The sequence below is a fragment of the Dunckerocampus dactyliophorus genome, chromosome 19 (assembly GCF_027744805.1).
Source record: "Dunckerocampus dactyliophorus isolate RoL2022-P2 chromosome 19, RoL_Ddac_1.1, whole genome shotgun sequence".
Taxonomy (NCBI): Eukaryota; Metazoa; Chordata; class Actinopteri; order Syngnathiformes; family Syngnathidae; genus Dunckerocampus; species Dunckerocampus dactyliophorus.
In genome coordinates, this window is record NC_072837.1 from 7,438,374 (window position 1) to 7,461,804 (window position 23,431).

Genomic DNA, 23,431 nt, shown 5'->3' on the forward strand with positions numbered 1-23,431 from the left:
TTCATTCTAACATTGTGAATCGTGTGTATGAAAAAATGAGGAATCATTTTTAATATACATTAAATTGTGTATTGTATTAACAGTAGCCTTTCACTTGCTGCACTAGTAACCAGGCTGACGTTTGCTCTTACCTTGCGCTAATCTATACTCTCAGCATGGAAAGCTCTCTGGCCTCAGTCACCTAAAATCCCTCATCCAGTCTTCGACTTGCGTACGCATGTCTTCCACTGTCCCTTGGTCATGACCAGCTTAATTTAAATACGTCCACCGTTGATATTATGCAGTGAACGCCATTCTTGACACAGTGCACGACATCATCTTCAACCGTGCTGAAGATCTTTCATCGGGAATGTTTAACTAGAAACCATCCTATGCTCATACAGACACCGAGGGCCATCTTAAAAGCTCAGGTCAAACAGTCATTCATATCATAGACATGGTAGCCCTCCCCCCTCTATTCCTGACTTCCCACAGCTAATCACAATTGGCAGGGCTGGCCAGCACCCCCCCCAGCTCTTGCTCCAAGCTCTGGAAGCATTTATCTGTGTTTAGACTGGCGGCTGACACAACAGCGGAGACTTCAAGATGGCCATCTGTCGCCACGGCCTTAGTTAATCCTTGGATATCTCAAGCAGCCGAGGTACCTGAACAGGAGGGTGATGTATGATCACATGATAGGTGGTGAAATAATGATTCCGACTTGACATGCCTTCAAATACAAAAGTTACACGACTGTAAGTTATATGCATTTGTACTTTCGAGAAACTTGCAGGAGTTTGCAATGAACCAATAAAAGACACAACAGTCTACTGAAAAGTATTGCACATTTTGCAAATAAGTCATTTACAATGCGGTTGAATAAATTAAAGTGCACATGTCTAATAAATACCCCATCTCGTGTGATATCTTTCTTTTCAATCTACATGTCTAATAAATACCCCATCTCGTGTGATATCTTTCTTTACAATCTGTGAGACTACTAAAAAAAAAACAATCATGTTTGTGACTTAAGTCTTGCGTGTTGATTGACAAATAGTCCATTTGCATTCATTCCACTGTGCTAAAATGTATGTACAGTATGACCCAATCACTTTCCAGACTTAAGGAAAGAAATTCTGCTTTCTGTCTGATATATATAATTACTTTTGATGCAGTTATGCTTTAGTTTATCTTTAAGCGCTGTCATTTGTTAGTACTGTACATTTAAATAGTGATGAAAAGTGCACGAGACGAGGCTAAAGTATTAGCATACTGTAACACAAAAGATTTGACACTTATTAAAATAAAAGTAGTAGCCAGATTGAACTAAATTGAATAGATTTTATCACGAAGTAATAAATCGACATTCAATCAGAGCGTTAAAATAGTCTTAAATGTATTAGTCATAGCTGTGCTATGAAACAAATAGCGACTGCTTTGCTCAGAGATTAGTTTAAATAGCCTTCACATAGAACTATTTAGCTATGTTCATTTTGGTGACCGTACACACAACAAACTGTTTAAACATATTCATTCACGCTAATAAGAGAAGTCTAAATGTGTGCAAATACGTCATTATTTGAAATAAATACCTTAAAGTAGAATTAGCTCAGTAGCCCGGTGCCGCTAACTCCCAAGTCAACTACGTAGCTGCCCCGTTAACAGACTGCGACGACTCACCGCTTCAGTGTCCGTGAATACGGCTTAAGGAACGCCTGCTCCTTGTTTAAATCCACCGCCGCTTCTTGGACAAAAACTCGTTTTATCCACAGTAAAACGTAACAACAAAAGCAGATTTGTTTCCGTCTTGGGGTTCCCGGTTGTCCGTGTCCAGCGTCTTGTAGTAAGAGTTGCATTCAGGCACCGCTGGGACACTTGAAACCATTGAAGAAGTGCAGGAGGTGTTTTATGTGGTCTCCCTGGCAACAGGAAGGCACCACAGCGACACTCCTTGGCCAGACGTGGATTTACATAATCGCCAAGGCGGTTTGGTCAAAAGAATTGGGACACATACAGGAAAAATAACAGCCAAAATAGCTATGGATGACTTTCTACAAGAATCCGGGGTGTGTATGTCATTGAACCACATTGAAAAATGTTTCTAAATTGATGTTATGGAAAAAAAATGCAGTTGCGCAGGAAAGTCAACTGAATTTGGGGGATTTATCAGTCTTTATTAACTGTAAGTTACTGTACAATCATCACATTACGAAATTATGCATTCTTTATATATTTTGCTGTGTGTAGTGAACAGTGTTGGGCAAATTACTTTTAAAAAGTAGTTATACCAACTAGTGACTTTTCCCCAAAAATAATTGAATTAGTAATGGAAGTACTCCTTCATAAATGTGCAGTAACTTCAGTCCCATCAGTACATATTAAGATGCCACATGTCCTGTCTGTAGCGGTAATGACATTAAGATTTGAAATAGTAATGAATTAAATTTGATTTTTAATCATAGACCCCGCCTGTCGCCCGAAGTCAGCTGGGATAGGCTCCAGCATGCCCCTGCGACCCTAAAGAGGAGAAGCGGTATAGAAAATGGATGGATGGATGTTCTAATATATGGATATGAACCTGTACATATGGCTTAAAAAACAAAATGTAGCATACATTGAAAGTGCATGAATACATTTTGCTTCCCATGAGCTTGCTAATTGCAACTCCTCTTACAACTCACACAAGAGATAAAAACCCTTCTATATCTTTGCAGGCAGTTTTATCCCCCGCCCAATAAATAATTGAAGGCTTAATGCACTTGAGCATATGAAAACATCCGTGTTAAATTATAGCATCATCTCCATGCTAATCCCCTTAGACTCAACACGCTCCACACATGGATGAATTGGAAGCAAGTTCATGTCACAGTGCTATTAATCATCAGCAGTTAATGGGATCCTGTGTCATTTCACCTTGCAGACTTTCTATGAGGGTAATCCCTTCTTTCACTTCTCTCTTTACACTCACTCACGCCAGCTCCTTCTTGACTGCGTACCTTTCCTGAAAAGAAACCAAGTCACAGTCCATTGCAGCATTGCATTGCAATTCCTTATGTGCAGGGATAAAACCCACTATGGTTCCCAGACTCTACGAAAGTAGACCCTTCAGCCTCTTTTTGGGCAGAACCGTGAGGGGTAGACACGCTCTCGATATTTAAATATACAACTTTTGTTTTTTATCAAGCTTATAGTTAGAGCTGGCTTAGGTTTGTCTGCCTGGGGATTTCCCCTGTCCTGTAAAACCACTGGTAAACAAGTGGGGACATTGTGAGTCTATAATTATGGCCATGTAGTTTGAGTGGGTTCTGGCCACCGTACAAGCCGACAGCCAGAAGCGTCCAGAAATGTAAATGTCAACCATACCAGATGTATTATTGGTACTACATTGGTAGCTAAAAATGGGACGCTCCAAAGGTCGTAACATTCAGAAACACATTTTTTTGTGAAAAGCAGTGATTGTGAGAAATTGGTGGAAATTCAGGTAGCAAGTTCACTCCTAATTGCCTGGCTAGTTGTTGTTTGTGTTTATCACTTGTTCTCTAAATGTCCTAAGGGAAAATTGTTCAAATTCCAAGAAACCACAGGTTGAGAAGCTTGGCTGTATTTGTAATATTAGCAGTAGTCTCTGGCCATGTTCACACAAACGCACATTTCTCCAACACTGGTGTTGAAATCTCCATCCACACGAGTGCAGTTTAAAAAAACATCCCTGTCCACCTAAAAACACATTCACTGGCCGTAATGTGCATTTTGGCCAATCAGAAGCTTGAATAAACCACAGTTGAGTTGATCGTGCATTATAACACCTCCGTTCATCAATACAGTGAGTATTAAACGTACGAAGACATGCACATTATTTTTTAAATCACAGCATGAAGCCCAGAAAATATCACAATTTTTTTTTATTGCATGTGCGGAGCCCACAGGGAGGCTGACGTGATTGCAGCACCCCAATAAATGCGTACTTTTGAGTGTTAAGTTGCTGTGTGATGAGTTTAGTTTTCTGAGTAAGATGACACGGTGAGTCAGACTGGTATATTGTTATACTGTTATATATAATGACCTCCTGTGGTTTCCAGTGGGTTGACAAGCTTGTTGTGAGTCCACTGATAGCTCGTGATTGGCTCCTGCCAAAGAAAGAGCTACCGTTTCCTCACTGACTCGCGAACGTCACAGTATTTAGGCAATTAGTAGTAGTTCTGAAGTAAAGGAGATGTCACGAGATTAGAATTTAGCCATAAATAAGACACAGGGTTCAAAGTTTAAGAAAAAAGTAGCGGCTCATACATAGGAATTTACGGTAAGCTTTAAAAACATGAGATAATGTCACACATTTCTTCTGACACAACTCAAAAAGCTTTGTTTTACCCGTCCACACACAAACGCTGAAGCCGGAGTTTTTGAAAATCCCCACTCTAGCTGGAGTTTTCCTTGTTTTATAAAAACTAAAACCTAAGTTTCTGTGTGGCTGAGAGGTCGAGACTCACAGAAAAATATGCGTTTTTAAAACATCCGTATTTGTATGTACATAGCCTCCATGCTTTTTTTCAGCCCACCCCTTCACCATCTCGTCTTGACCCATGCAGTCGAGGTCGATGGCTGCCCCAAACCAACTCAAACCCAAAAACGAGTTCTCTTGTAGTTTGTTAGATATATTTTATTAAAAAAGGAACCCAACAATAACCTTTTTTTTTTACATAATGATCAAGGATTTTTATTACCGTCGTCTCTTTCGTCAGTTTCAGCATCATTACAGAAAATGTTTATAGTACAGCGTTGTTCAATGTCTCCTCGTTGCTTAATAATAATAATAATTATAATAATAATTTCCTTAGGAGTGCTGGTCACATATCTGTACAATATGGTTCTCTTTTTTTTCTGTACAATTTTGTGAAGTCGGTTAAAAAGGCTGTCAGCAATTAAAGAAGCTGCTTCTTTTCTTGCTTTTTTTTCTTAAATAGTTGCTCAAATAAAATATATTCCCCCCCCCAAGCTCATCCCTGGGAAGAGGGTTGTAGAGGGGGTGAGCAGTCTCTAGGAGCAAATATTCCACCAGGTCTCCAGGTGACAAACCCCACTGCCCCCCCTCCTTCCAACCATCCCCTACACCCCCTCCCACACCCCCGTCTAGTCATTTGGCACCGCGCACATAAACAAGACTCACGAGATAAACGACAAGCAAAGCTCTTTGTGAAGCCAATATGATGCATACTAACAAGAGAAAATGTGTCACCTTGATGGGTGCACACAAGAGAAAAAGACCTCCGTGTGCCCCCTCCCACCTTTTCCTGTTTAGCTGCAGCACCATGGGAAATCTGGAGTCTTCCTCAGTTTTTTTCTTCATTGTCAAAATAAAATAAAAAGGATTAGAGCTTTTTTTTTCCACTAAAGATGAGAAAATAATATATATATATTTTTTGTCCTGGCAGGCACCTACAGCTGTCTATTAAAATGCTACTGCTATAGATAAGGTCTAGCATTGAACACACAAAGCAATTGCAATGAAAGGAACAAAGTTGCCTTAATATAATAATGATAAGAAGAATAATCATAATAATAAGAAGAATAATCATAATAATATATTACAGAATAAATCTCTTTTTATAATTAGATTTTTTTTCCATTAAAAGTTATATTTTCTTTCTCTGAAATACTATAATCTTCTTAAATCAATGTTCTCTTATGTATCTAGGCTGTGATCAAGATGTCGACTATACCTCCATGTTCTCCAAATCAATAAAAACTAGCTGTGCCGTTGCATATTACAGAATAGTCAATGATATGTGGACATGCACCGTGAACCACCCATTCCCGCCGCTCCCTATTAACGACGGCGACTCTCCACCCGCCTCGGTGATGACATCATAGCCGTCCGATGACCATGACGTCCACCACCTCGCCCTTGTGCAGCTCCACGTATTGCTCTGTTTTGGGAGGTAGCATCAGGAGCCCGTTGGCACTGCGCATGCTCATCAGTCTGCTGCTCACCTGGTTCCCTACAGGGGACAAAAGACTTTCAAATCAGCTTCCAGCTATGGACAGGGCACCTGGGAAAGGAGACCTAAACCTCTACCTACAGTAAATATTGCCTTTTGCAAACATATTGGAATAGTTCCTGGTTTGTTAGTTGGCAGGACTTGGCAAACACTATCAAAAGGATTTCTATTAAACTTTGCAGAGGCCTGGAACCCCCAAGATTTTGACATTTTGACCCAGAATGGAACTGTCCTTTGTCCCATAATCCAAAATAGTACAGTCCTGTTGTCGTGAGTCATATCATTATACCTATCAACATTTGAATTTGAAAATAAGGGGCATTTTCTGGAAAAATGAGGGAAATCCCCTCTATTTAAATGAGAGCTTAACGGGAAATAAGGGGAAAATACGGTAGTTTCCTGGCAAAAACAAGAGGGTTGACAGGTATGCATACTGTATCATCCACAAACAAGGAAGTAGCCTTCTAAAATAAAAGTGAAAAAACAAATACAAATATGTCAGGCCGTTCTGATAGTTTATTGGTTAGCAAGCTTTATTTTACTACCATTTCAAAGAAACTTTGTCGAGTAGCATTTTGGTAGCACAGTTTTTACTTAACCCACTTGCATTAGGGCCAGGTTGGTCAGTGGGCAAACAGAGCTGCAATATGACCACAAAATTAGATTTTTTTGTATATCAAACAAGTCGGATGGGCATGTAAAGGATTATTCAGACTTGGCAGGGGTCTAAGAGCCACAGATTGATTTTAATATCACAATCGACTTATTTCTACTCTGCATTGTAATATTCTAGCTTGTCTGAAATAAACATTGATTTATTCAAAAGTTATACATACTTTTGCGGTACTTGAAAATGTGTATTAAAAAAAATCTGAAATAAAGGACTGAATTACAACAATCACGTGCTTGTGCATCATCCTCACTGAACCAGAGAGCAGCTTACTGTATGCGAGTACAAACAAAATGGTGGCAGAAGGTATACTGGGATGAGGTGGCCGAGTGGTTAAGGCAATGGACTGCTAATCCATTGTGCTCTGCATGTGTGGGTTTGAATCCCATCCTTGTCGGGCTTTTTTGGGGAGATAACAGCAGAGGTCCTCAATTAAATTTGGCTTAAATAGCTACAAACTTTCTCAGCAGACACTATAAGGGCCACATGGCATCAATAAATAAAGGACACTTTCAGTGTTATTACTTGAGTGATGTTTGGTAGGCCATAGGAAGGCTTTGGTGGATGTACAGTATGTATCCTGCAGCCCGTCTATTGAGTAGCACTGGTTTAGCATTTGATTCCTGTTACGAATGATAGGCAAGTGGGGTAGCGGCCAACCAGAATCAGCGTATTATTCGTTTGTGCTATGAATATGAAAGTACCTTGCACCTGGCATCTCGAACTAGATCTGCCTCCTGGACAGCCACGGTGAGCTGTTGCAGGTATGTGTAAAAGGAGGCCTAAGGACAAACCTCGGCCACACTAGAAGGAGCATCTCTCTCATGAGGCCTTCAGGGGAACACCTCTGATGTTACCTGTGCTCTGTGCCCACGGCAGAGGCTCTTGGTGATGCCATGTCAGAATGCAGCGGTGGTATTCAGGGCGAGGATCCAGCTTCACGTCGCAAGACAACTGCAACAACACCATCAGTGTCCTGATAAGGCTTGATCTGATACTTACTTCTGTTTACTACATGCTACATTTTGAAACAAGTGAAGGGTGAAATTTACCATCATAGTATCAGATATAATAAAAGTGTGATGAGATCAATATTTTTATATTCTCTTCTATGTACAGTATGTTTTTCATCAGTAATATTTGTGTGTTTTTTTATTGTGTTGCACAAATATGTTGTGTGTGTTTTTTTTTTCTTTTTACAAACTCAGGGAATAAGTTATTGGACACAGGAGGACCATGGGGGCAAAAAAAAACAAGGACTTGAAATAATAATTGCTTGAATAAAAGGAATAATCATATTATTTTGTTGCTATTGTTATATTGTTTTATATTATTAAAGTATTTTTATTTTACCAAAAATGCTTGTGCTGTGTTTTATTGTGACTGCAATCATAATCATCAAATTAAAGGTAAAAATCACAAAAGCTTTCCATGATCTTGAAAAATTCATAAAATTTATAAGGCATGGGTATCTGTATCAACTCAACTATTTTTAATTAAATTTTTTACATATTAAATTTTTTTGTTTCTGTCAAACGTATTGGGAATCCTCCAATTATAAAAAAAAAATAATGGCAGCTATTTTTCTTGAATTACATTCGGAAAAAAGGCACTTTGCATAGTTGCATATTACGTTACATTGCATTACATTGCACATTGTCATCCGGGAGAAACTCGGGGTGGAACCGCTGCTCCTCCGCATTGAGAGGAGCCAGGTGAGGTGGCTCGGGCATATGGTCAGGATGCCTCCCGGACGCCTCCCTGGAGAGGTGTTCAGGGCACGTCCGACCGGTAGGAAGCCTTGGGGAAGACCCAGGACACGCTGGAGAGACTACATCTCTCAACTGGCCTGGGAACGCCTCGGGAGGGAGGAGCTGGACAAAGTAGCCGGGGACAGGGAAGTCTGGGCTTCCTTGCTTAGGCTGCTGCCCCCACGACCGGACCTCAAATAAGCGGAAGAAGATGGATGGATGGACATTATATTATATTATATTATATTATATTATATTATATTATATTATATTATATTATATTATATTATATTATATTATATTATATTATATTATATTATTATTATATTATTATATAATGATACAGAATGGAGCACAACACGGTTGCCATAAAAGTGTATGGTGTGGTATATGGTATGGTATTGTTTATTTGTTTCAGACATGCTTACCAAGTTACATTACGTGGTAAAATTTACACAATTCAACATGTCCGATAAGGAGTAGGAAGAAGCAGAACTTTATAATTCAGAATGCTACCTGTTCTCCATATCTTTCACTGATAAGTATTTAATATATTTTGTTTGCTTCTAGATAATTAAGCTAAACTGGAACAGTCCACTTATAATATGCTACCAGTATTTTCACCAAAAAGACTTAGAAGAGTTGTCTAATGTGTGAAGATGTAACAACCATGCAGACTGCTTACCCTGGCTTTGATGATTGTAGGCCTTGGGTCCAAAATGCCCTGCATCTTCCTCAAGGCAGGGATGACAAAAAGATTACACGTGACGACAGCGGATACGGGGTTTCCTAGGACAGACGGACGTGTGGACAGATTGACAGATAGAAAGAGAGAGAGAGAGAGAGAGGACAGCGAGAGGGAGATAAATGAAGACCACCTCCTCATAGAACACAGAGTAAATCAAGTCTTTCTCTCAACTTCACACACTACCTGGGAGGGCAAAGATGAGTTTACGAGCACCGTCAATGTCCAGTGTGGCAAATGTTGTAGGGAGCCTACAGAGAATGCATATAGAGAATGTTAAGTAGGATTGTGTTTACCCGCCTCTAGTCAACATGTAATAGCACCTAATAGAAGCTGCTGTTGTTTACCCTGGTTTCATGAAGACCCGACCAAAATGGATCTGAGCATGAAGATCTATATCCAGCACCTGCTTAAGGTAGTCCTACCAAAATATTGTAGTGAAACAATAATTTCATCTTCATTGCTTGCAATTTAAAGTGGCAATACTTAGTATCTACCACAAGGTGCCAGCAAAACACTGACTGAATGTGTGCACTTGGTGTCAGTACCTTCTCCCCCATGGACACTCCGCCTGAGGTGATAATGACATCAGCACGGCTGATGCCTTCATTCAGAGCGTTGAGAAGGTCATCGGGGCTGTGGGATGCACACAGCAATCACACCAACAGGGTTACACACACAGAAGTACAGTATGTAGAGCAGGAAAGTGATGGTTTCCTACTAAGAATGAGAGAACATAAATGAAGGTATACTTGTCTCCCACAATGCCCAGGTTAATAGTTGGGTAGCCGTGCTCCTGGATGGTGGCCAGCAGGGTGGAGCGATTGCTGTCTCTGATCTTCCCAGGATGAAGGTCATCTTCTGGGTTGAGCAGCTACGGAAACATGGGAGTACAAATATTTACATTAAACAACAAAAAACAACGGCCTCATTTTTAGCACAATGAATATGCGCTTTGAGAAATGTTCATAAAAACGTAAAGCAAAATTAAAGCTGTTCTATTCAGAACGTGTGTGTGAAAATACATGTCACTATGTTTTAAATGACACGCAGCGTCTTTTGTCAACATGCTCCTAACAACTGAACACTTCATACACTGAATTTTGGGCCGGCGGTCAAAACAGACAACGATGACTGCGCATAAACATGAGGACGGCACGCTGCCAGAACAACTGGCACACTCTTTCTGCAGCTGAGCCTTTTTCTAAACACAAACAGCGATGTGCACTGATATAGAAATTCCCAACACTTAATAAAAAATGAAACAAAGTAATCGTAACACCTAATAAAAAAATGAAACAAAGTCAACGTTTACCTCATTTCCTGTCGACATCACTGCCACCACAGGAAATTTCTGGACCTCCACCTCTGTGACCCCCACTGTGGCAAGGAGACCGATCTCAGAGGGACCCATGTGGGTGCCTTTGGCCAGCACACACTCGCCACGCTTGATGTCATGACCGATAGGCCTGATGGGAAGGAGGATTTCAGGGATCACAGGGCTCCACACTAACTTTCCTCACGAGGAGCACAGTGGCCCCTAACTTAAAATTGTCGAAGTACGAGCAGAAAATTTAGGGGTGCACACTGGAATCGACTTGCAAACTTAACATTCACATTTCCTCTCATTTTCACTGTATTAATGATAAATACTATTCACTCCAATTCAGCCCTCTTTTCACACACGTCGGCCCGCCTTCTTCGTCTTTGGGGTTTGTCTCCTTTCTTCCTCTTTAGGAGTTAGTGTGGGTTGGCAAACTAGCTCATTTGCGCACCGGGTTGAAGTGCGGAGCATAAGTTTGTCAGCAACAAAGAAAAAAGAACGAAATGATAATAAAATAAAATAGGAAATTGCACCGGTAAGGTTGCCAACTTCTGTGAAAATAAATAAGGGACACCTTGTAGCTGGGCCAACAAAGCCACCAGGTTTTTTGGGGTTTTTTTGGTCTATAAATGTGTGAAACAAATTTTGCACTACTTGACACAAACCTGAATTGAATTTGATGCCTGTTTAAGAGTCATACTAATACCCGTACATGAGAAATTAATTGTTCAAGACTATATATTTGTTCAAATCAAATAACGATTTAAATATATATATATTTTTTATACATATCTGTCCTGTGTAAAATAGTATTCATTGATTGTCCAGGTTTATGACAACACAGGTGTATCCAACTTCCAGCACTATTAAAGCTACTTTGACAAACAGAAAGGAGAGGTGCGCTATTGCTATATTGTGTTTTATTGCACTGCCAACATTTCCATTGTACTTGATTTACAAAGATTTACAAATGCTTATTTTCTTTATGCTATTTTGTGGTCATTTGACATTAAATACCGGCATCATGTCTGAATTGAACACTTAGAAAAATACTAAGAGTTTAGGCAAATATTCAGTGAAACTTTAAAAAGAGTCCGTGGACCAGAGGCTAGGTGGATAACTATAGCTAGCTGGTGCCAGAGAGACAGTGGAGCCAGGCAAAATGTGTAAACAAAGATGGTAGAAAAGTCAATAGAATGCGATTGAAACTTGAGCGATCACACATGCTCGCTTTGATAGGCTTTTCATTCTCACAGTAATACGGGACAAAGTTTATACGGTAGCTCATGCGTGAGTAGATTAAAGGTTTGTTTGCGATGTCTCATATTTTAGTCGCAAAATGTGACCGTTTAGTCGCAGTCTGGAGCCCTGGATCACAAGGAAAAATGCCTTGAAGGTTGACAACCGTATACATGGTATAAAAGGAGGCAAACAGGAATTCCCAACCAGTGTGCCGATATGTGTCAAATTTCTACAAATAATGTATCTTTCTTCATCAACCTATGCCAGCAATGTATAGTGACAGGCAGAACAATTACATGTTATACCACTACTGTAGATGGCAGAAGGTACATAATTAACCTGTGTATCCACCTGATCCCATTCTATAATGCTGTAGTCATATTAGACATTACTGCAGCACAGTTGTAGTTTTAGGAAAACATTTTTATTTGACATGAGATTAATTACAATAATGACTGGTGTAGGGTCAATTCTGTGTTTTGAAATTCACATTTCACTCCCAGGCACTAACCTGATATCCTGGCCTGGCCGAGCCTGGACCAAAATTCGTACTTCCAGCTCCTCTGTGCCCTGAAAGACAAAGCAGCTGATAGGGTCACACAGTAGCGGTTATAGCCCCCATTGGGCGCTGTGAGAGAACCTCCTTGTGTTGACTGCATGGTGAGTGAGATAGTGGCTCAAGTTGATGACCCTCTGTTCCTTTGTGCTGTGTGGGTTAATGTTTGCTAAGCTGCTATGAGTAAATAAAAGCGCACTTCCTTAAAGCAAATTGAAGGTTGGCTCTGACCATTTCATTTGCGACTCAAGCTTGCCACAATATGTTTGAGACTCAGTTTGGTTTTATCCACTTCAACTCAGCAGTCTTTGGGGCGCCAGTTTCCCGTAATAGAGGATGCCAAGTGAGCATAAACAAATATGAATCTTTTTTTCCCCCTCATCCTCGCGGCGTCCCCTCGATAATGCAGCCCTGGGAAATTGCTCGTGTGGCCTATAGCTAAAACCGCCACACGGCTCACCACAGTATCCTGACAGCTTCAGAACTACAACACAACACAGAAGCCTTTTTAACTAACTATGCCACTTTTCCTCTGTACAATGCCAGCTTGACTCCACACACACCTGGGGGGGTTAAGGTAGTTGTTTTCCACTTCAAAATAGTACCCCCTGGTTGAAAGCATCAGTTGGAATGAGACAATAACAAACACACAATGGAGTGTCTACTCTAAGTTGATTAAATGTATTAGAGAGGCAGGTGAGAGAAACAAGGCAAGGGATCACGGCAGTCATGTGGAGACTGTGGGGTGTAACGCAGGCCCAGAATGTTAATGTTAAACAAACATTAACATTTGTTTTTGTGATTTCTAGCCATGAATCCTCAAATGTTCCATAGGCTTGAATATGCTCCACCAATGAGTGACCAGCAGAGGTTTATCCATATTGCATTGTCGCGGCACACCTACATTAATCGAGCCATCCTGAGCTAAGCAGTTACCGTGCAGTGGAAAAGTGGCATTGGTAGGCACTGTTCGGGCTGAGGTTGACACTGCCTTCCATTAAAGTCAGACTCACATCTTCAGACTCACGGAGGAGCTCAGTGTCTTCCACCTGAACAACGGCATCAGCCCCGCAGGGAATTGGAGCTCCGGTTGTCACCCTCATCACCTGGCCAGGCATCACCGTGTGGGTGGGCTGCACCAAGACACACAAGAACAAGTGGCGGTGAGGTCATTGTAATCTTTCTGAAATCTGCAGTCATCAGCCATTCATTAGAATGCCTCAATTCCATATTACGCCAATTAAAAAACTTCCATTCCAAGTAATGTTTCTGACAGCAGTGAATAACTGATGCTATTGTGTGTCCAAAAAGTATGATGTGTAATTTGTGCTCAATAGCAGCTCAGTACAGGTATTAACCCATCACTTTTTTTTTTTTTTGAAAACTACATTAGCTGTTGCAAAATATTAGAATTTTTCCGCAAGACAACCAAAGGTAAGCTAATGCTTAAGAAGGCTTCTGTCAAATTACTTATAGCATGTATTTGCATGTTTAATTTCAACTGCAGCACTTGCAATTGCAGTTTCTGGTTTAAACCACGTAACGTCTCTCTTGTCTTACAGCTCCAACTATAACTTGGCGTGCATGTACAGTATCTCTGATCAAGCTTCACATGAATTTCAACTTTATGAGCAAGTTGTGTGGGAGTTTTCGTGAGCAAAATGGACGCATATGCACGTTAAGTGTGGTTTTAAGTGCTGACCTGCTCTCCTGCTTGGGACTCTCCGATGATGAAGCGGTCGCCTGGGCCGTCGGCCGCTGAAATAACAAGAAATGTGTTAGTCAATCGTGCGTCCTGAAACTAGGAGTGTAGGCGTGTATCATTTAGTTGAGTCATTCTCTTTCAGTGGGCTACAGAGCGAGCGATAAAGAGGTCAGATAAATGTGAGATTATTAGAAACTTCATTATATTGTGTTGTACTTTATTTTAATAATTAAGTCTCGCAGTCAGGCCTGAATCTGGCCAAACCATGCCAGCATGTTTGTTTTCATAAGTCACGAAATCCAGCCTGAAGTGCGCAGACACCACCCAAGCACTGGGATCTCTGCACATGAATGCCTCTGCAGACCCTCAGGACAGATGCATAAAACACGGAGAAGACCTGTTGTGTACAGTCTCTCCTTCTCAACCAGCTAGCGCTAACAGCAGATGCTTTGTGCAAGAGTTTTTTAAGGTGCCTGGAGCCAACAAGCTGCTGCCCTTCTCTCCGGCTTCCCAGGTCTGTTGTTGCTCCCCTTGAACCCCTGATAACAACTCTCTTTGGGATATTAACACCTAAAATGAAATTCAAAAAGGCACTCTTTCAGGGATATTTGTGTATAAAAAGCTAAAACAGTTTTGCTGCTCTACATACCAAAAACCCTGCAACATACAGTACATCAGTAAATGCATTTGGAGATGTCCGGATGTGGCTTGGCAGTTGTGTGCGTACCTGTAAGTAAATTGCCCTGAGGTCATGAAATGCAGAATTTAACCAAAATTTCTGGAAAAATGAGTGTGGACCACCATCATGTATGGTGTCAAAGAAAACGTATTTTAAATATTGTACAAAACCTCTGTGTACATCATTGTAATGTAACCAATTTTAAACTTATTTTTACACTTGTACAGTAACAGTCAAAAATGTGTACACACGTTCTCATGCTATTTAATGAGAAGGTGTGTCCAAACTTTTGAGTGATTGCCTATACAGGCGGTCCTCAAGTAACAACGTTCTGTGTTACAACGTACTCCGATAAATGATTAATCGTGTACAAAGCGAAAAGGAGAAGTAGTGCGTTCTGCAGAAAGAATATGTAGTCGCATGTTGCATGGCCCCCTTTTGGTCTTTTCAGTTCACTTTTTAACTTTAACCTCCATTATGTCTCCCCGGCGAGAGGCAGATCTTCTGCGTGCGTCAAAGAAAAGGAAAGTGAAAGTGAAAAGTGAAGTGAAATTGATCAGAAATGGAACAAATGGCCACCATTATTGGCCGCATGTTTGGTCTAAGCTGTTGGACTGTCCGGACCATCATAAAGCAGGACCATCTAGCCCATTAGGCAATGTAGGCAAATGCTAAGGGCACAATGGCCTCCAGGGGGCGCCAATTTTTTTTTTAAATCACCTCTAATTTGATTATATTAAAACTAGTAATTAAGATAAACTTTTATAATGGAAGAGCTAAAACTGATTCTAAAAACTACTAGAAATGTAACTTTAGTGTGGAAAAAATATTAATATTAGATTAATATTAGCTTATTTTATAGGTTATTTTATTTGGTTTTTGTATCTAGTCAGTGCTAGTCAGTAAATTGGGTGGCATGTTATCTTCCAAATTAAAGACATCGGTGAAAACAATGCCATTCGATTTCTTTCTATGCAGATCGCTGATGGAAAGGGGCACTATATAAAATCTCACCTAGGGCGCCCCTTTGGGTAGGGCCAGCTCTGTCATCAAGGATGAACATGTGAAAGGATCTGCTCTTATGAAATTGACAGTGATAACTAAACAGCATAGCAGTCGCAGTGAGACATCCTCCTTCTAATAAAGCCTTTCTTTCCCTCCCTTGCAACACCCCCGCATCACGATGGGGACAGAAGCAGACAATTTCTATGACAGACTGCGCTCAATCTAAGTTGTTCTACTCTATTTAAGTAAGCTTCCTGTCATGTCGGTTTGTCAATAATGTGTTTTGACATACAGATCCCATGAGTACTTAGAAAGTTATGCTCCTGACAAACAACTCAACATGCACAAGGAAAGCTAAGAGGACACAAAATGATGGGGACATGAAGGAACCAACTGTTCTTACCTCTCACAGCATAACCATCCTTGACAGAAGCAGGGAATGGCGGCAGGTTGTCTTTGGCATAAACGTCCTGAGCTAGGACTCGACCCATTCCGTCTGTAGATAAACAACAAATACAAGTATGTTTACATGAGAAAATGAATACATTTATGCCTGCTTTGTCTCTAAAATGATTATTATTACTATTATTATTAAATATAATTTATTGTCTACTAATTATTGGGCTTGACGTTTTTTTGAAATCCTCCTAAAAGAGACTGAAGCCATATCTAGATGTATCCACGCTATGTCTGTTTCATCTTGCGAATGTAAATGAGCAACACATACACTAAGCATGGCGACGCGCTGAGACAACATCAGCTCATAGAGAAAAAAGGAAGTTAAAGAAAGACAGAAAATGAGAGGTAGAGTGGGTGGAGGGGGAAGAAAAACCCTGCAATAAAAATATCATAAGCTGCTGTGTTGTGCTATATATAGACTTTCTCTCATTTTCTTTGGAGCTTCCATGCAAACGTGGGCGTTAATATGAAGATCTAAGCGTCGATATCAATGAGTGCATGTAGAGTACATCCACACACTGCTCAACATGTGACACTAAATAACTGCATGTCAATTATAGAGGCTGCTTATTTTCTGTATTTCTTTTCTGTCAGCACTATTTAAACAGCTCGTTAAAAGCACAAAGCTTGGAATGTACATCAACAGTTTTAAAGGTGCGTGTGATAAAATGCATCCTTTCTTTCTAGTTTCAAACCTACCACCCAAGGGAAATGTTTCGTGATGAAAGGTGTATTACTGGGATTTGCATTACAGATTACAACTTTCTCTGTATTGGCTCACAGTGACGCAGTGTACATGCATAACCTGCACATTTGCACTCTTCTAACAAAAGTACACTCTGTAGACTGGGACATTCTTAATTAGTAAATCAGGGGTTGGGCTCGACCTGTGCTTCTCAAATAGTGGGGCGGGCCCCCATTGGGGGGGGGCGGTGAACTGTTGTGGTGGCGTGAGGGGCAGGGAGGACTTTCAATATTAGTACAGACCTGCCAACATGTATGAATTTGGTGTACTCAGCATCCAATTTGACACTTAAATACACACAGCAGCACAGCATCCTTGTCGTGGCTCCCTTTGCAGAGCTTGAATATGTTTTAAACATCCAAGTGGGGAAAATTAGCATTTTTGAAAAGACTTATGATTTGTAAGTCCGTGAATGCACCCTGGCTGAATTCTGACTGGTGATTGGATGAGCAAGGGAATGGGAGGGGAAGCTGGTGTGTGCTTGCCTGAGCGCAGTGCCTGCCTGCCTGCGTACGGGGGAGGGGGGGGGGACTGGCAAGACATCTGTTTTCCCCCGCGGTAAGATAATCATGAATGCCAAAAATAAAACATCTCAGAAGAAAATAGAGAGTTTAATTCTGCATGGACATACTCCGTTGGCTGGCAACCAGTCCAGAGTGTAACCTGCCTCTCGCTCGAAGACAGATGGGATAGGCTCCAGCATACCCACGACCCTAGTGAGGGCAAGCGGTATAGAAAATGGATGGATGGACAGATTCCTTTGTTTGCCAATATGCTTCATATGTGGTGAAAAATGAGCACATTTTCAAAACAAGCACTCAGCATTTTCAGAAAAATACACATTTATTTCATAGTAGGACTGTGTAACAGTGGTCATCCTTGCAGTCCAGGCCTGCACACGCTGGGCTCGAACTGTCGACCACATACTGTACGTCCACTGATTGAGAGTTTAGTGGAGCAATGTTAAAGGAACCGTCTGTCAATTCACCATGCTGCACATGTCAGCGAGTGTTGTTTAACCAACGTACGAGCACACAGCACTTCTGTTTGTTGTATTCTGTTGTTGTAACAGGTACAATGTAGAAAGATGACAGGTTTTCAAAGTTTATAAGCTGGTGCTATGTTTTGTAGCTCCAGACTATTATTCTTTACTGGAAGAGAGGGAAGGTTGCCGACCCCTGGGCTGGACCGACTCCTTCACCCTGAATCTTAATTCTTCCATGTTACATTTTGGACAATTCTATAGTTCTTGTGATCAGTCACTTTAACAGTCAGGGGCCACCATTTTTAAAGAATACTGAATTCTACATCATGGCGATTTATCATTCTTAGGGCATACATGTGAGTTATAACACTATCATCGACAAAATACACACCCGCACACACACACACACACACACACACACACACACACACAATATTCCAGCAGGGTAGCTCCTCCAGCTGTTGCCTGTCTAAATATTTCATCTCTCAAATCCCCTCGTCCTCACCGCGCTGTCGCCTCGCCAGCTGTGTTTCTGCAAATCCAACATTCTCCCTCCCCCTCCCTCCCTCCCCCCCTCCCTCCCCCCTTCCTAAAAACAATTAAACACCACTATAAAGCCGAGGAAAGAAACAGAACTCCTTCCTAGCATCACACGTGTGCTACACGCCACCATTGCCCTCCACCATGTGCACAATGGCAGGATCATCCTCTGGTTCTGAGGCCACCTTCAAGTGTAGAAGTCATTTGTAAGTGGATATATTAAAGCTAATGATGATTGACGGGATTTTATTTACAAAGAGTAACACTATCATTCGTAAAAACAGACATATTTTTTTGATAACTTTCCTTGTGTATGCCTCATGCAACTCTTTTCCTCATCTTCAAACCCAAAAAGACAACCCTTGGTGTTTCTTACAGTAACTCCACGGGTTATGTTCAAGTTCTGTTCCTAGACTGTGATGTACCGTAAGTCGAGTTTTGTAACACGAGGCACCTTTCAGGACAGCTAAGGGTTCTTAGGACCAATGGCGCATTCGAGCCATTTATGTCTGTCTGTGTTTGTGATAAAAGATACCAGACATTACATCAGCCGTGATATCAATGTCAAATCAGTCAGCTGGATGAAAATCTCAACTGTATGTTAAAAAAGCCCATCAAACGTTCCCTTGCGTCTGGCTCTCTTACTGGAGTGAAGGAGGTGCTCCAGTGAATTTGCTTAAATCACATACAGCCCTAGCTCTCCGCTACAATCGCAAAAATATTAGGGAAAATAAATGCATTATTACATCAGTGCCCTCCCCTGCTGGAGGGTGACCCACAGACACACATTGTGACCATTGAACACGGCCATGTGTCTCGCTGCTCTCCAGGCACGCACCCAGCCCTGAGCTCGGTTCCCAAAGCCTGGCAATATCAACACAAAGCTTTGTTTTTAAATATGTATCACTTATAACGCACACACGCACCCACGCATATATAGTACAGTATCCTCCTAAGACCTGAACTCTTTCAAGGCATGCATTTTTATTTTCTCTTTGATATTTAGGCTAATTGGGACCTGATGAGTGTAAAAACAAAGAATTATCTTTTTACATGATGTAGTTTCTGAGAAAAATGATGTCCGCATATGAGGACATTCGTTTTAAATTTGAGTGAACACAATAACGTCACAATTGAGTAATGATGTGCAAAACTTTATTTGTTGCCTGAACACAGCAGCATTTTTTCCAAGTGCAAAAACAAAATTCAAAGCAACAACTTGTGCCCCTTTCCGCAAGTCATATGAAGTGCTGCTATCAGTTGCAGGAGGACAGATATAAAACAAGTAAACCTTCAAAAATATTTTTCATTGCTACTGTTGAACTATTCATTTCAATTTCTGAACATGGTGTGAAACGTGAAACTTGCACACCAAAAGTGCTCCAACATTTTTTCCCCTTGGGAAAATGTTCATGCCTATGTATGAAAGGCAGCGTAACAGTTGCGATCTGCCTGTAAGCAGAGGAACACCTTGCATGTAACACACTGCACTTGAGTTTTGCCTGAGCATCCTTTTGCTCTGCATCGTGATGCGTTCTTTGAGTGTACCACTTCTGGCAGATGTGCATTAGCCTTCCTGCAGAATGAGATGTGGGGCACTGCCTGCACTGGATGCTGTTTCCCTTGGACTGAAACTTCTGTGTCATCTTCCTGCTCCGAAAAGTCAGAGTTGTCATTGTCTCTCTGAGCCAAGAAGGTCATGGCCACTTCCATGAGGAACTGAAGAAACTGCGTGATGTTCTTCTTTGGTGTGCCATTCAGAGTGAGGTCTTTGCGGTACAGTAGCCAGCTGTTGGCTAAAGCCAGATCGGTAAAGTGCATCAGCATCCGCAATGTCCATTTTTTTGTACGGACACTCATTCGATAGTAGCTGATCATTCTATCCACAAGGTCAACTCCACCCATCTTGGAGTTGTATTCACGGATAACACATGGTGGAGAGATGGTCACATACCGTTTCAGTTTCTTGTCCCATCTCTGGCACGTGTCTTCTGGCTCTTGAGCAAGTACAGTAGACATCAACACTGGTTTATTGTCAAACCACTTGGTACCCTTTGTTGGACTGTTCTACATGACTGGGTCCTGGTGTTGTATCTTCAGAGACATGCCTGAGACATCAGCCTCTTCCTGCGGTGTCTGAGAGCGAAGCCTGGGGGTGCGTGATGTGGCAATGTCACGATCTGACCGATATCCCTCGTATTCCTTGCGCAAACGTTTGCGTCCCCTGATAGGCTGACAGGGCTGTGGTCCTCACACCCACTACTGTCTTCCTCACTGCTGGTGGGAGGAGGTTGATATTCAGCATCTCCCACAGGATCATCGATGACTGATAAATCCTCCACCTCGGAGTTGTCTCCACCAATTAACCCCAGCATTTCCATTACTTGTTGCAGAGAATAACGCTCTTGGAAAAAAACCCAATTTGTTTCAAACCAAAAACAAATCTACATAGATTTATTTTTAAAACATGCCATATTTGTTTGTACTGTATAAAATGACGTTTTCTAACAAAATCATCCCAAAATACAAATTCTAAACCAACTCCCTCTGTCCACATTTGTGGACATGTTCAACAAAATCAACAAAACTAAGTCCCTCTGTCCACATATGTGTACATCAAGTTTAGCAGCATGGTAAATCGTCAAATTTTCTTACTTTTGCAAAATTCAACTTCCACAACACACATTGAACACTTCTAAACATATCTGAGCAAGAATCAGCCCTGAAATTTGTTTGAATTTTTTATCTGGTCAACTTTTGGATTGGGAGGAGCCATCTGAATGTTTGGGTGGGTTGTCAGCCATCTTGAATTTTACATGTGCTTGGTTACACTCTTCTTCCACCACTAGGTGGCAGTTTAATGTCCTCATAAGTGGATGCCAGGCCCTTGTAGTCCAAAATTTAACATTGTAGTTTTGACAACCAAAAATGTGATGTCCACACATGTGGACGCCAGGTCGTAGGAGGGTATATAATGTAGCGATACCAGGGCTCAAAAAGAATCTTTATCCTTCATGACGGTCACGTGATTGAAACAAGTGCGGCCAATATTGAGCACATAGTGTATTCTTCCATGGCAAGCCACGTTGTAACTAGTTCGTACGGACCAAATTAAGCTTTCAATTGATCTATGGGAGAGCGTAAGTAACCACACATGCTTTAACTTGGAACGCCGTAAGCCGAGGACCATGTGCATGCACTGCTTGAGCAAAAAAAAAAAAGAAGGTTACATACCACAACATTTATTTTTATCCAGACTACATTAATTTTTGGCCAAAGTCTTATATTGATTCGGACCACTGTACAAAGTTTCCCTACTGCCCTTCCACTTTTTAATAACGTGCTGGACATCTCTGAACCCGATTTTTGTAGTTTCAGCAATCTCCTTAGATGTTTTCTCTTGCTTTATGCCTGCCAAAAATTCAACCCTTCTTTTCCATGACCACAGGATGGGTCTTTTCAACATTGTTGTTCAAAAAATGAGAAGCTACGCACTGCATCAGTTCATATCCCAGTTGTTTTGAGTGTCCGCTCTAGTTATAACACCCCTTAAAGCAAGTGTGTGTGTGTGTGTGTGTGTATGTGTATGGTACAAAGCGCTGCTTCAGCGAGATGCCTGACTGTGTTTACCAGCTGTCATGTGAAGTTAGCGTTAGCATGTTGCTACATCAGCAGACATTCAAGCCTACTGGAGCAGGAGCAGGTGGCACACAGGAACATTGCAAACGACAGGGCAAGTAATAAAATACACTTTTTTTGTCTGCTTGAAGGTTGAGGACAACAATTCTGGATGGAAGTTTTGCGCCATCACCTATCATCTGCTTACAACAATGTCCTGACATCTCCCCCCCAAAGATTGAGTGGCCACTAAAGAGTTGTTTCGCCACTAATCAGGCGAACGACATATTGTTATGCAGGACAGTCGGTCACCAGCAACACAAGCGACACTATTGTGACTACCCTCGGGGGACACACCCACCAGAGACATAAATAGGGTGACTCCACACTTCAACATTCAGAACTGAAGATCTTTTTGGATTAAAGGTGAACATCTTCAACAAACAAGAAGAGTCCAGCTGCCTCGATTCAACCCATCTCCATGATCTGCATGACTGAGACTCTACACACACATATTCCGCTTGTGTGTATTTCAAAATGAAAACCGCCACGGTGCTCACCTCGGTAGTTGATGATCTCAGTGCCAAGGACGGCGGTCATCTCCAGCACAGTGATGAAGGCCTTGTCCATGGAGGTGAGGGGAAAAGGGGACATGCGGTGTCTCCGGGCCACCTTAGTGATGTCTACAGCACTGTGACCTGAGTGAGACATCACAATAAGGTACAATTTCATATAAAATCACATTATGCTCGAGCTCTACTGATTCCCCGCCTGTGTTTTCTCTTTAGGCCCATGAGTGACTTAAAAAAAATGGATAAAATACTGATTTGCGTTTGGTTGGCATCACCGACTCTGGCAATTATGATCAATTATGACCCTGCTCGTCTCATGTATTGTTACACACACAAATCAGGCCTAAAGTACTTTGATTAATACACAACCTCGTATCAGTCAAGCAGAAACAGATTTTATTATCAGTAATGTTCACCGTGGTTTTGTTATTGTGTCGTCACAGTATTTCTCATTTGTATGCGCTTTCGGCGCAGAAAGGCACTCGCTCCAAAAGGGCGGAGGGTAAGCCAAACACTGCCATCATGTGGACGAATGACATGAAGACGTACGTCATAGCTTTGAAATTCCTACACAGGCCTGACACTTCAATGAAAGTGTTTCCCATACATTCATTCAAATAGATTTGGAGCTACCTGTTTGCCCTCACTCGTAAACACATTATAATGGGACTGTCTGTGAACGTAGCTTGTCGTTCTAACGCCGTACAGTAGCTAGCGTCATAACTCTGCTTCTTAACACACTTCATATGCACCCGGTCTCCCGGAGAATAAGATGACGAAGCAGGAGGGATAATTGATACCAACTTTGCGACTTTGTTGCTGTATTTATTTATTATTATTTAGTAGGGCTGTCACGAGAC

General features: G+C 41.4%; 1 protein-coding gene and 1 non-coding gene across 3 annotated transcripts in view; one reads left to right on the forward strand and one right to left on the reverse strand.

Moving 5' to 3' along the window:
• Positions 1-2,608: 2,608 nt before the first annotated feature.
• Positions 2,609-23,431, reverse strand: part of gphnb (gephyrin b) — a 110,495-nt gene continuing 89,672 nt past the window's right edge. For both annotated transcript variants that reach the window (XM_054761962.1, XM_054761961.1), the window contains 13 exons: positions 22,560-22,697; positions 16,056-16,148; positions 13,966-14,021; positions 13,277-13,396; positions 12,219-12,277; positions 10,457-10,610; positions 9,894-10,015; positions 9,690-9,777; positions 9,489-9,562; positions 9,328-9,392; positions 9,082-9,185; positions 7,503-7,599; positions 2,609-5,975 (listed from right to left, as the gene is read on the reverse strand). In XM_054761962.1, coding sequence (XP_054617937.1) covers positions 5,842-5,975; positions 7,503-7,599; positions 9,082-9,185; positions 9,328-9,392; positions 9,489-9,562; positions 9,690-9,777; positions 9,894-10,015; positions 10,457-10,610; positions 12,219-12,277; positions 13,277-13,396; positions 13,966-14,021; positions 16,056-16,148; positions 22,560-22,697 — 1,304 coding nt within the window. In that variant the 3' untranslated portion in view covers positions 2,609-5,841. The remainder of the gene's footprint in view (positions 5,976-7,502; positions 7,600-9,081; positions 9,186-9,327; positions 9,393-9,488; positions 9,563-9,689; positions 9,778-9,893; positions 10,016-10,456; positions 10,611-12,218; positions 12,278-13,276; positions 13,397-13,965; positions 14,022-16,055; positions 16,149-22,559; positions 22,698-23,431) is intronic.
• Positions 6,961-7,042, forward strand: trnas-gcu (transfer RNA serine (anticodon GCU)). Its single transcript has one exon. It is a non-coding gene; the product is annotated as a tRNA-Ser (tRNA).